This window comes from Tricharina praecox (genome assembly GCF_024521635.1).
Source record: "Tricharina praecox strain CBS 144465 chromosome Unknown BZA05scaffold_7, whole genome shotgun sequence".
Taxonomy (NCBI): domain Eukaryota; kingdom Fungi; phylum Ascomycota; class Pezizomycetes; order Pezizales; family Pyronemataceae; genus Tricharina; species Tricharina praecox.
This window is the reverse complement of record NW_026250409.1, coordinates 908,995-922,108: the sequence shown is the minus strand read 5'-3', so window position 1 is coordinate 922,108 and position 13,114 is coordinate 908,995. Positions and strand designations below refer to the sequence as shown.

General features: G+C 55.1%; 3 protein-coding genes across 3 annotated transcripts; 2 read left to right on the top strand and 1 right to left on the bottom strand.

Annotated features, from left to right (window-relative positions):
* Positions 1-4,678: 4,678 nt before the first annotated feature.
* Positions 4,679-6,178, top strand: BZA05DRAFT_251240 (uncharacterized protein). The gene is made up of 3 exons (XM_051480029.1): positions 4,679-5,490; positions 5,664-5,933; positions 6,035-6,178. The coding sequence occupies exons 1-3, from the start codon at positions 4,830-4,832 to the stop codon at positions 6,139-6,141; spliced, it is 1,038 nt and encodes a 345-aa protein (XP_051341265.1). The 5' UTR covers positions 4,679-4,829; the 3' UTR covers positions 6,142-6,178.
* A 613-nt stretch (positions 6,179-6,791) lies between these two features.
* On the bottom strand, positions 6,792-8,433 carry BZA05DRAFT_251170 (uncharacterized protein). Its single transcript, XM_051480028.1, has 5 exons — positions 8,073-8,433; positions 7,916-7,968; positions 7,785-7,858; positions 7,516-7,738; positions 6,792-7,113 (listed from the first exon to the last, which is right to left on the bottom strand). The coding sequence occupies exons 1-5, from the start codon at positions 8,119-8,121 to the stop codon at positions 6,988-6,990; spliced, it is 525 nt and encodes a 174-aa protein (XP_051341264.1). The 5' UTR covers positions 8,122-8,433; the 3' UTR covers positions 6,792-6,987.
* Positions 8,434-9,838: 1,405 nt separating this feature from the next.
* On the top strand, positions 9,839-12,449 carry BZA05DRAFT_429430 (enhancer of polycomb-like-domain-containing protein; the record flags this gene model as incomplete). The annotated part of the gene is made up of 6 exons (XM_051486128.1): positions 9,839-10,322; positions 10,621-11,124; positions 11,216-11,512; positions 11,569-12,146; positions 12,206-12,294; positions 12,337-12,449. The coding sequence occupies exons 1-6, from the start codon at positions 10,164-10,166 to the stop codon at positions 12,447-12,449; spliced, it is 1,740 nt and encodes a 579-aa protein (XP_051341263.1). The 5' UTR covers positions 9,839-10,163.
* Positions 12,450-13,114: the final 665 nt, after the last annotated feature.

The following is a 13,114-nucleotide window of genomic DNA, read 5'->3' as shown; positions in this document are numbered from 1 at the left end:
GTGGTGGTGTGGGGTTGCGGTGCTATCGATCGTGGCGGCGACGGTGGTGGTGCTCTGAAGCCGCAGCGAAATCGAAATCACCTGAGCCTGGAAGTAGAGGCGAAACGGAAGCGCAGCAGCGCAGGACAATCTACTATACTTTTTTGATGCGAACTTACTTTTTGTGCGGCTGGGATCACCAAATGAGCGATGAGCGGGCGGACGTCGGGCGGACGAAAGCGAAAGCCCCTGGGGGTCTGGGGCCCCAGTTCGTGTGAGCGTGTGAGCCGTTCTTTCGAGGGTCGGGTCGTGTGAGCCGGTTGTCGGTTGGCACTGGAGACTGGAGAATGGAGATAAGGCTGCCGGTGGAGGTGGTGGTGGTGGATGTGGAGGAGGAGAGGACGAGGAAGATGAGGCGGTGGTGGAGGAGGAGGAGGAGGAAGAGGAGGCGGTGGTGGAGGTGGTGGAGGAGGCGGTGGTGGAGGTGGAGGTGGAGGTGGAGGTGGAGGAGGAGGAAGTGGAGGTGGAGGTGGAGGAGGAGGAAGTGGAGGAGGAAGTGGAGTGGAGGTGGAGGAGTGGAGGTGGTGGCAGTGGTAGCTGTGGTAGCTGTGGTGGTGGTAGCCGTGACGGTGATGGTGGCTGCGGTAGCTGTAGTGATGGTATTCGTGACGGCGATGCGTGATGCGTGATGCGTGATGCGGCCATGCTCCAGAGCTGCGAGTACTCCGAGTCCAATGCAGAGCAGGTACACGGAGATATTCTATTCTCGAATACCTATGATACATGCTATCGATGCTCCCGAGTCCAGCGTAGAATCCAGCGTAGAGTACGGGGGTAACAAGAGAGGTTCTTACTTACCTATCCAGCCACGTCCCGGGATCTTATCTCGATGGAGGCGCCACATGTTTCGGAAAGAAACAGCAAGCATCCCCCATCCTCCATCCCCTCCAATAATGCACTTGCATACACTACACTGCGGGTACCGTACAGATCGTTCCAAGTCCATGTCGTGCTCCTGGCCGTAGTAAGCTCCTATGTATCAACAGCGCGATTTGATTTGATTCCCGCCGAGTCCAGCAGCAGCGAAATCCGCATCAAGTAGGTAGCATAAGTAAGATGTATGAAGGATGTACAACAAAGCGCAGGCTTCGTGGACGATCGGGCTCGTGGAAAATACCGAATCCCGGTGTCATTCGTTCGTGCGACTCATTGCAGAGACGTATTCGGCACTGGCTGGCTGGCGACTGGGGAAGAAAAACGTTGGGGCGTTGACGAGTGGCTGGATGGGCAGCAGCCTTCGCTTCGCCCTTCTCTTGCTCTTCCTCATCCTCATCGTTTTTTCTGCGTTCTCTTCGCTGATGGTGACGATGCGGGGGGGAGCTAACTTTACTTTACTTTTCTGACTCTGCAGATGCTGAGAAGGGGAGGGATGAGAAGGGGAAGGGGAAGAGGGAAGAGCAGCTGGCTTCCACGTTGTGCTGTTGTTTTTTTCTTTTCTTTTCTTTTCTTCCCTTTTCTTTCTTTTTTCTTTCTTTCTATTCGTTTCTTTTCTTTTCTTTTCTTTTTCTTTTTCTTTTTCTTTTTCTTTTTCTTTTTCTTTTTCTTTTTCTTTTTCTTTTTCTTTTTCTTTTTCTTTTTCTTTTTCTTTTTCTTTTTCTTTTTCTTTTTCTTTTTCTTTTTCTTTTTTCTTTTCTTTTTTCTTCTTCGTCTTCTTCTCCTTCTTCTTCTTCTTCTCCTTCTTTTTTTTGAGTTGCGTCAAAAAGTTGGTTTTGGTTGCATGGCAGCAGCTTGCGTCATAGCGATCTGGGGCGGGCGCGGCAAGTAAAGACAGTAGGGGGGGAGGGGGGGAGGGTACACAGCAGCCGCAATGGGCATGGCGTTGGCGTGCAGGAGAAATTACGAACTCGCGCTAGGAGTGTGCGCCCTGTTCCGAGTTGTCGGGAAGATCTTCGCTCAACCACATGTAGAGTGCCCGCCGAGTTTCACACGGGTCGACTGCTTTCCTTTTCCTGTGAGTTGTTACTCTACGTAGTACATACACTCAACACACGTATGTGTAGTACTCGCGCAAAGAAAAAAAAGAGGCTGGGGGATTCGGGTGTGTGTGAGTGTTGTTGTTGTATGTATGCGTGAGTGTTGTTGTTGTATGTATGCGTGAGTGTTGTATGTGGGAGTGAGTGTTGCGTGTGTGCCTGAGCGTGTCTGCGCGCACCGAGAATGGGACGAAATGTGTGTATGTGTCGGTGCTCGTGCTCTCGTGCCAGGTGGTTTTCGATGATGATGATGAGGTTGTTCTGGCTGTGCTACCGAGTCCGGCTGCAGTCGTGGTGGTGGTGAGTGGGGAGTTGTCGAAGTCGACGATGGTGGCGGTGTAGAGAACGTCAAAAGCGAGGTAAGGGTTGGTCGGGGTGTGATCGAAGGGAAGAATCGCCATTCGCTGCTGCAGCCAGGCGGACTGAACCCGGCGGCAATTGCTGTAGATCATCCATCCATACTCCACTGTATGCAAGACAAGACCGAAATATGTGTACAGCAACGACGACGTCGACTGACTTCACTCGACCAACATTCAGCATCATCATCAGCAGCAGCAGCAGCAGCAGCGCCGGCGGTAGCAGCAGCAGTAGCAGCCGTAGCATTCGGGCTTCACTTGACTGGCTGTCCGCGTACGGCCTGACATCCATCGAACCTGTTCTCGTACCTGGCGCTCGCCCCACGCCATGGAGCGACAATGGCCAGACCTCATGCCGATGACCTTGCCCGCATGTCATCTATTGGCGACAGCATCAACATCTCCGTCCGCGCCGGGCCAGTCCGATCCACCCATTCCGTGGGGCGCATTCGTGATGGCGGCGTGCAATTGGGGGAGGGGGGTGGGGTGCTAGCAATTGGTCAATTGGCGCTGGCCAGACGCGGGATGTGGCCATCGTGAGGAGGAGGTCATGGGAAAGCGTGCCGGAGCAGGTGGAGCAGCCGGTGCTGGGTGGGAAGGAAGCGGACGATCGTCGACGAGGGAGGAGGACGACGACGATGAGGAGGAGGGGAAGGAGGGCGGACGATTGGAAATGGCCTACGGGGGGCAGTCAATCTCATTACGGCGTGTACGAGGGGAGGACCTTTGCTTGCTTGCCTGTCTGCTTGCTCGTCTACTTCCTGCGTGCTTGCTTCCTGCTTACTTGCACTCTCCGGTCTGCTCCCTATCCCTGCGCTGCTCCCTCCATACGCCCACTTCGCACTCCTTACACAAATCCCCTGCCCCCAAGATGCTCTACCGATGCTCCATCGGCCTCCCATAACGGCGCTGCTGCCATACACCTGCTGTGATACACTTGCGGTGCTGCTGCCACTGCGGACCCAGGTATGGGAATTATTAGCCCACATGCACCCATTCATTTCGTTGCGCCTGTTTTTCGTTCCGGACCCTGCCCTCCCCCTCTAGGCATCTAAGGAGGACCTACATGGACCTGAAGGTCCTCTCACTAGTAAACTCTCTAACCTCCAACCTCGACTGCCTACTGTGCCTGCCTGCCTGCTCTGACTATCCACATCCGTTCTCGTCCCATCTCATCGGTCAACCGCAAACCCGCCCTGTGCCCTCCCGCCCGCGGTCCTGTTACACGCTCCCGCCGACAGTGAAAAAAAGACCCCCCTCGACTCTCATCCCAAAGCCCCCCTCCCGTCTCCTCTCTCCTGCTCTTCCTTCCTCCCGCTCTCCCCTCCCCTCCCCCCCCCCCCAATCCCCAAAAAATTCCAATCCAAACAAAAACTCTCCGCCTTCCCTGCAGGAACGCGGCAACGAAAGACGCTTCGCCGAAATTCATTCATCTGCCTGCCCTGCAGTAAGCCCGTGGCTAGCTTCAGACACACAGGACGGACAAGACGGACAGCCTGGCGACGAGGCTACCTATTATTATTCGAAGGCACCACACATCTCTTGTCGTTTCGGAAAGAAACGTCCCTGCTTCAGCTCTTCTTTCTTTTTCTCCTCCCCCCCCCCGTCCCGGCCCAGACGGATCCAAAATTCGTCATACTATGCAATCGGGTCCTGAGAATACCTCCAGCAAGTAGCATACAAAGACTTGTCCTCCATCGTGGCACTCAGTCTGCCCCACCAACCATCCTTCACCATCCTCATTTGTTGCAACATCAAAGTGGCTGAGCCAGACCACACTCTCTTTGGACGTCTACGACGACGACAACACCGACAGCAACACCAGAGGAACAGCACCGACACCACCACCACCCCCACTACCACCAGCCGCAATCCCAACACCAACCGTGGTCCACGGACGCGAAGGAACAAGCAAGAAACCCGAAACCACTACCAGCTAGGGTCTTCGGCGAACGGGAGCCACGAAACAAGGTCAGCACACTGGTGGTGCCTGTGAATGCCAACAGACAGGCGCTCGACATCCCCACTGGCTCTGGTCTCTCCCGGAGCTGCCGTACACCTGTCATTGTTGGATCTAGTACCAACCCGTATAAGTTTCCCGGCATTCCCTGGTTACGGTAATGCACCGAAACACCCTCTGCTGGACACACCAACATTCCTTCCTTCAACCACCGCCGCCACCACCACTGTCTGCACCACCAACACGATCATTCAACCACATCACGGACACGTTTCCTTCCGTCACAGTCCCAGACCACTACGCTGTGCGTTGCAGACCACCAGCCGTGCAGGAATCCGCATGAGAGCAGCACCCTAACGACAACATCACCATCACCATCATTCCCGGAAAAAAATCGTCACACTGACGACTATTACTGCCCAGCAGTCGTTGCCCGCGTGGCAGAGTCAACCCACCTGGTACCCCAACAGGACAACAGTGGAGCACAGAGTTCGGGGTATGGAGGAAGGTGATCGTGACCGGCAACCGTCTGCGCGACAAACCGGCGACCATCCGTACAGTGGTCAGTCCTACAACCCGATAACCTACCAACACGACTACGCACAGGACTCGCAGGCCCGACAACAGCAATACCCCCCATACGGTAGCAATATGGAGTACGGCTTGCCACAGTCGTCTGGCCAGACCTACGCCCCCATGCAGTCGTATCCGCCCCGTCAGAACGCTGCAATTGAGGTTCTCTCGAGTCAATTCTCTGGTGGAGCTCAGTACTACGTTTCAGCCGATTCGCCCACTCCGGTGGGACCCACTTCCACCCCACATCACCAGCAGCAGCACCAGCAACACCAGCAGCAATCTTCTGGTCAGTTTTCCAGTCCGTCCTACGGGCAGTACAGCCCCGCCGCGGCGCGCCTACCCCATCCATACACCTCCAGCATCCCCGATCTCAATCCGCCTGCTCCAGTAGCGGCATCCGAGCCGGCGGAGGACCCCGAGTACGCGACCCAACACCAAGCTGCGGCCCTAGACGAGGCGTACGCCCAGTACCAAGGCGCCCTCAAGAGGACATTCCAGAACATGCGCGAAGGTCGACTTGGGGAAGCCGGAGCGTCTCTCCTCACGATATCCGACTGGTTGTTGTCGAATGCTGTGGAACTAGGTACGTGCTAACCACTCACTCATCTCACTCCCCTTTCCCCCCTCCCCCTTCCCCCGCCCCCACCCACCTCGCGGAGCACGGTTCACTGTTTTGTGCGCTCTGCGAGAGAGATGATGATTCCCCCCTCGGTTTGAATGTTGTATAGTAATGGCTCGCTGAGACGGTAGCGACAGGGTTAGTGCGCGATGAACAGGAGTTACACGGAGACCGCACAAGACTGTGGAACGAGTTCAATACATGCTGGCTGTCGGTCCTGCACAAGGAGAAGGAAATGCTCCAGGAATACGTCTCTACCGGACAGGCACCGCAAGCACCCAGGGAATTGTTGAGGGAAGATTTCCTGGAGAGAATGGGCCGGGAGTTGGTTCGGCTTTGCGACAACATGGAAGGTCATGGGTTGGTGGATTACCAGATGGGTGTCTGGGAAGAAGAGATAATCGACGGTAAGCGCCTAGTGCATTGCGTGCAGTGCAGTGCAGTCGTCTGCAGCATCGGCAATTCCCCCATGTTTTTTGACAGTTACTGACTTCACGGATGGACATAGCCATATCGGAATGCTTGGATCTGCTGGAGGGGACTGCGGCAGGGGCGCAAAATGATGGTGGAGCACCAGCACCTGTGCCCAACGGCCGGGGACATCCCACCCGCTAGCGCGCGAGGCCTACCTACCTACATCCTACCTACCTACATACCAAGGCATGAGAGACACGAAGAGAGCGACTATTTACGACGAAAAGCAAACGACCTTAGATTTTTCCCTATGTTCTATACCACATACACACAATACACGCGAGGAGGAGGGCTGGGATTGACTGGTTGGCTGGGGGTGGGTGGTCAAGTCTGGGGGGAGGGGTGGAGGGGGGATGGGGGGATGGGGGGTTTGCTTTCTCTTCCTTACCATTTTCCAAAATCTCATTGGGCGGACGACGAGGGGGAAGGAAGAGGAGAGGGGAGGGTTGGGGGAGGGTTTGGGGATTTCTCCGCATCATTTCCTTATCCTTTTCTTGTTTCATTACTAGACGCATTCGGTATTTCGGTATTCGCGTCACAGGTGTTTAGGCTTTCGGGGTATATCTGTTGGAGTTCATGGGGTGTGGTTGTATAGACTGTACTTTTATCATTTGGCACGGTGGGGCACGGTGGGTGGGGAAGTGGAGGTGGGCGGGTGGGCGTGTCGCGGGACTTGGGATAGGACGGGGTGGGGTGGGACGGTTGTTTGTTTGATTGTTTTGTACTGTTTTTTTATTGTTGTGTTGATTCGTTTTGTTTTGTTTTGTAGAGGAACGGTGGGGGCCACGGGAATAGATTTTACTGTACGAAGGTAGGCAGGCTGGAAGCTGGAAGGACGGAAGTAATCACGACACGCAGAACAAACAGTACAGCCCAACCAGTCAACCAAGCAAGCAAGCAAGAGGAATGTTTATGGCGGGGTATCCCCTCCCCTCCCTCTAGTGGGAAGACCGGGGATCGTAGACCGGGGGAGGAAGCTGCTGCTGCTCAGAACGAGTCCAGCGTCATCATGCTCATCGAGACGTCAGTGTGCTCGACCATCTTGCAGAACTCCTCGAAGCTGATCTTGCCGTCCAGGTCCTCGTCGGCTTCCATCATCGTCTTGTCGACTATCTGTAGCAGAGCGGGTCTCGTCAGCCCTAGAGAACCGGCAAAGCGAAGTGTACCTGGTGATACACCATGCCCCTCCCCCCCTCCCCCCTCACGAGCGAACTCGCAAGGGCAAGGTCACGGGCAAGGTCACGGGCAAGGGTCATGATCACCACTTTCCACCTTCCAGCCAAGGCGCGATGCGAGGGATGCGAGGGAGGGGGGTGGGATTGTAGGCAATCATCGCCTCGCATCGCCCCGCCTCGCACCAAGGTGATGATCACCACCACCTTCCACCCAAGGCGCGCGATGCGAGGAAGCGGGGGGTTGGGGGGGTTGGGGGGGGTTGTACAACCATCGCCCCGCCCCGCCTCTCCTCTTCTCTAAAAGCAAACTCGCGCGCGCACAGAAAACGGAAAGACATACCTGTTGCAGCTGCTGATCTTTGAGGTTGCTTCCGACCATCATCTTGAGGACGATGAAGAGCTCGCCGTTACTGATGTAGCCGTCCCTATCGATGTCGTACACCTTGAAGGCGAAGCGGAGCTTCTCCTGCTTGCCGCCCTTGCTGCTGAACGCGCTCAGGCCCGACACAAACTCTTTGAAGTCGACGTCGCCGCCGCCGTCTTCGTCGAAGATGGCGATCATTCTAGAGGGGTTAGTGTGAAAACTGGGAAGGGCGGGGGGATGGGTACCGTGTCGCCAGTGGGTTCGATGAGACTTGCGGCAGGCTCAGGAACTCTTCGCGCTCGATCGTACCGGAGTTATCCTGTAGCGCGGGTCAGGATGGGATTCACGGCCGTTGATAAGGGGGAGGGGTAAGGACCTTGTCCAGCTTCATGAATCTTTTGCGGAGACGGTCTACTTCCTCATGGTCGACTAATCCCCCCAAACATCGCGCTCGTCAGCTATCCATCTTCTTCTTGACCTTCTCCCACTGGATCTAGAGGGCAGGAGGACGTGAGAGAGCGAGGGGAACTGACAGTTGCTTCCCGACACGATGCTGTCCATCAGCGAATGGTTCTGTCCCATGGCTTGGGTTGAGTTCGGTTGTGTGTTTGGTTCGGTGGGATGGAGATGGGGAAGGAGGCTCGGCGGTGTTGAGGTGTTAAGGTGTTAAGGTGAGGTTGGACGTTGGACGGGAGATGGATGGGAGGGAGGCTGAATGCGGGGGTGGGGTGTGCGCGTGTTATGCGTGTGTTGTGAGTGTGTTGTGCGTGTGTTATGTGGTTGTGTGGTGGTTGTATGCGGTGCAGCTTCCGTTGTTCACTTGGGACCTGACGGGGCTTTTATGTAGAGTAGGTAGGCAGAGTAGGTAGCTGCGCGGCTCGCTGTGTGTTCGTAGAATATGTAGGAAGCTCCACAAAGAGCGACAGATGCGCACTTTCTTTCTCCTTTTTGCGCGCGAGGCCACACCACCACACGTTGCTAGGTGCCAAGAGGGCCGGCCGGACGAACGAATGGGACGAACGCACGGTGTCCGTGATAGCTGATAGCGGAGGATGGCCTGGACTGCACTTTTCGGGGGAGGGGGATCTTGGCGGGGGAGGATCGCGCGAGTGCACGGCGGGTGCTGCGGAGTGGTTAAGCGCGGGCCGCGCCGGAGGTGATTCGCACGACTGTAGAGTACGGTACGTACTGGCTGTGGGCTTTGTATCACCGGCCCGATACTGGGGCCCGTCCCGTCGGCCTGTACATGTCCCCGGCGGGACGGGACTCACAATGCTAAATCGTTCACGATGTCCGGCTCTCCGAGCAATTTCTAGAGCCGTTCGTCGCTCGCCGCAAGTGTCGCTAATAGGATGCTCGTTCAATACCACTCGTCGACGGACGACACTCTATGCCCGCTTCTGCGCTTGGGCGGCTGCAGGGTATTCCGAGCATCTTCTCGCCGTAGCTGAGTACTCACCACTTATGATACCTATACTGTGCACGATCAGTACATACTGAGAGACCTGCGATGGGTACGGGCAGCTGGTGAGACTGATCGGATTGACTAGAAAGCCACAAGAAAAGAAAGCAGCCTGTGTTCTTCGGGCCGAACAATCTCAAAGTTTCTCCGCGATGTTAAACTGATAATGTCTGCGGTGGTGATAATGTCTGATGCCTCGTGTCTTGAATGACAGACCAGCTGATTAATCGAACACAAAAATAGCATCAGAGAACATCTCAACGTTGAGGCGACCGCATCGGGTATGGTCCCACTCTGTGCCCGCTTCTGCGCTTGGGCGGCTGCATGGCATTCAGAGGATCTTCTCTCGTCGTTCTTCCCTTCGAAAGCGCACGTATCGCTCGTCGTCTTCTTTGTTGTCGAAGAATACGTACATATGCATCCAAATGCCTCGAAAAGTACCCTTTCGTATACCTAGATACGATTTCGAGCTCATAGACGCGCGTAGAGTCTGTATGCACGGTAATGCGAGTGCGAGAGCTGCCTGCGGCTACACATACTCATACTTTCTGTGCTCATACTACGTACCTGTTATTATATACTTCACGCTTGAGACTTATTCGGTCGAAAGCGCGCAGGAATGGCTCAAGCACGCAAAGTTTCTATCCCGCCTTTCTCCCTCACGCTGGGTTGCAATCGCGACAATTGGTCTCCCCGCGCAGCCGCCCCCGCCATATCGTCGATCTGTAGCTGTGGCTGAGGCTGCGGCTCGACCACTTTCTATGCGTTACCAAGGTTGTTGTGGTGGCAACGCACATGGGCAAGAGTGGCCGGGCGACCACGCCGCAGCGTCGCCCTCGCAACGGCAGCATTGACTGGCCTGTTGCGACCAACTAGTGGCAAACCGCCGTACACTCTCCTCCTCGCGAAAAAATAAAAATAGGGGAGCATCACCACGCCTCCCCGTATTTCCCACGCTCAACGGCCGCAACAAACCTCCTCATCAACACTTCTTTACTCCTCTTCACGATACTTCCCGTCACGCGCTTTCGACTCAATCCGATATTGCAGGGGACTTTTTTTTTCGCACCCCCCCCCCCCGGCTACTCACCACACACCCCCCCTCCCCACTCGCGGCGCGCGCGCTGAGTCGCCACCCTACTTCACTCTACCTACGGCTACGATGACTCGGTCGGCGCCGGGAAACCGTTTTCGTGTGCGAAAACTCAGCAACAAACAGAGTCTTGCGGTTCTCCGAGAGAACCAAATAGACTCTGTAGACGATGATGGACAGAGGAACATCCCTCAGATAGAGACTGGTGTTGAACGACAAGAGGAGACCGTACGTTGTCCCCCTTTCCTGCTGCTGCCCCCTCTTCGGCTATTTTTGGCCGAACGCGAACGATGAACAAACCACAACGAAAAAGAAACCCCAACCCTCGTTCCGATTAAAAAGGGACTCCCAATCATCTCAACGGGAGATATGGGAAGAAATAGGAGAAAGAGAGCGAGAACGAGCCTTGTGTTCTTAGCTCGTGGGGAATCCGCACTATCGCCGGGCTTTTTTTGGAGCGATTTTGACGCGCGTTGTCACGCGATATCAATCGGCCTGGGCTAACACTTCGCGCATGGCCGTATAGGAACACCATCTCCAAGCTGCGATCTCGGCACATCAAGCTGCGGCTGTTGGCTCCAAAGACCCCAAGAAAGTCCTGATCCCGACACCCAATACAACCGAACTGTCTGCGGAGCGCTATGGCAAACTGTATCCCAAGCGATTCCAGAAGCCGTGGGGCAACATTCGGTCGTCGGCGACGGTCGAGGACTGCTGCGGTACACAGTACTGCATGTCCGAGACGGACGACCAATACCTCGCGAAGCTCAACGAGTCGAGAGCACCCGGCCTTCCGCCCGTCACCGAGGATCAATTCGAGACCATCATGGACCTGTATGAGAGTGCGATCCAGCAGACTCAGCCGTATCTCTCCATGGATGTCACGAACATCATTCCGTTCGAGGAGCTGGAACATGCTTTTGAGGAGACACTGGATACCGCTCTGAAGCTTGTGGCCAAACACATTTACACGTACTGGAGAGAGCAGAAGGTCAATCGGAGTGGACGCACCATAATTCCTTCCCTCAAGGTTGGTTTGATTCCTGTACTTATTATATCCCTCTTCCCTTCCGCTTGCTTCTGTTTGGTTCGTGCATAGTGCTAACTCCCCGTGCGTGCAGTTCGAGCAAGGAGAGAAAGACGATGGTGACCCGTATGTCTGCTTCAGACGCCGCGAGGTCCGCCTACCGCGAAAGACGAGGAGGACGGACGCTTCGAGCACCGATAAACTCAAGAAGATCAGACAGGAGTTCGAGACTGCGCGAGGGCTGGTCAGAGACGTCTTGCAGAGAGAGATCATGCGTCGCACGACTTTCGTCTTGGAGAAGCAGATCTTTGAACAGCGCCGAACTGCTATCGATCTCAAGCGGAAGCTCAACATCAAGGACACGGATGAAGACCTCATAAATAAGTTGGGCGTAGGTTCCTCCCGTAGTTCCAACTTATTCGGTCGAGACTTAACTCGCGGCCATAGCCCAAACGGCAAAGAACGGAGCCCCAAGCACCCCCCACCCTCCGGATACCCATTCGACAAGACGGGAAGCCGCCAGATGCCGATCTGCGGCAACTAACCACACAGCGGGCGGAGGAGGAGAAAAAGAGGCTGGAGAAGTATGGTTCGATGCGAAAATCGTTGCGTGCGATAGTCAAGTATAACGTATCGGATGTGACATTGGGCGCCTTGTATAAGTCGCCCGATCCGACGCTGAAACCTCCGTCGAGTTTTTTTTGCAGCGTGCAGACCCACTATATTCCTAGTCCTCCCCATTCCGCCGAGTCTACGCCTATCTCACCGGAGTCCGACGCTGGTTCTTCGGTGGGAAGGATGGTCTCAATTATTCAGGCCTCTCCACGGAAGCCACCGCCACGAAATCTACCAAGATACCGTCGCCGGGTCGGTCGTGGTGGACGTATTCTCGTTGACCGAATAGGATGTACCGGTATCGCCAAAGAAAACGCCGATCCTCTGGTCCTTGACCGTATGAAGTACGACAACTATGACAGTGACGAGGACGAAGACGTAACGTTCACAGTTGACCCGTTTAATGATGCGTCAGTTGCCTGCTGACTTACCTTCTCCCTACATGGAATTCTTGCTAAACCTCCCACAGATCCATCAAGTTCCGCGCTCAGATGATGTCTCCCCCGCCGGAGCCCGTGGCGCAGACTCCCAATGCCATGCGCCGGCAGATGATGGTTAGTAGTCCCCTCGTCATGGCTCCAGGCGCTGGAAACCCTCCAGCCAACGGTCACCATCCTGGCACGCCCCATCATCCGATGATGACGCCCAATGGAACGCCCACGATGCAAGTAAACGGCATGTCAGTGCCAGCTTTCCCGACTCCGCGCCGTTAGATACGCGCGTTGTTCTACCCCTCCACTGCTGGAAAGACTTTGACCGCGAGGTTCTCTTCGAGATGTGTCTTTCTTTTTTTCTGCCGTCTTCCTTGTTACTGGTAGGTTTGTTTCTTGTGTTTTGGCTAGCAAGCGAGGGGGGTCTGTTGTCTGCTGGTATGTACTTGATCTTGCGGAGTATCTTGGGTTTTTTGTTGTTTTGTTTTGCAGACGGTATTCTTTCCGTTTTTCTTTCCGTTTTCTTTCCGTCACTCTCTCTCACCCTGAAGCAATCACTCTACTCTGTACTTTAACTTTGGCGGGACGGCGGCGGAGGCGGAGGAGGCTTGAGGACAGAAAAAAAACATCTGTAGCATCGAGGTCTATCACTTCTTTTCTAATTTACTGGTGGGGGGGCGGGGGAGAGGTTTCATTGTGCGTTTTTTTTGCTTGCTTGTTGGCTGTATGAATACGGTACCTACTCGATTTCTAGTTTTGTTTGGCTACTTACCTACTTTCACGGTGCGGAAGATGGAAGGAGGGAGGGAGGGAGGGAGGGAGGAGCGGAAGGACGGCAGGGGCGAGGAAAGGCGAGGTTGGAGGTTGGAGATTGAGGGGATGGGGGGATGGGTGGATGGGTGTATTTACTGCTGTACCTACCTACGCAGTCACTGGTACTCTAGAAT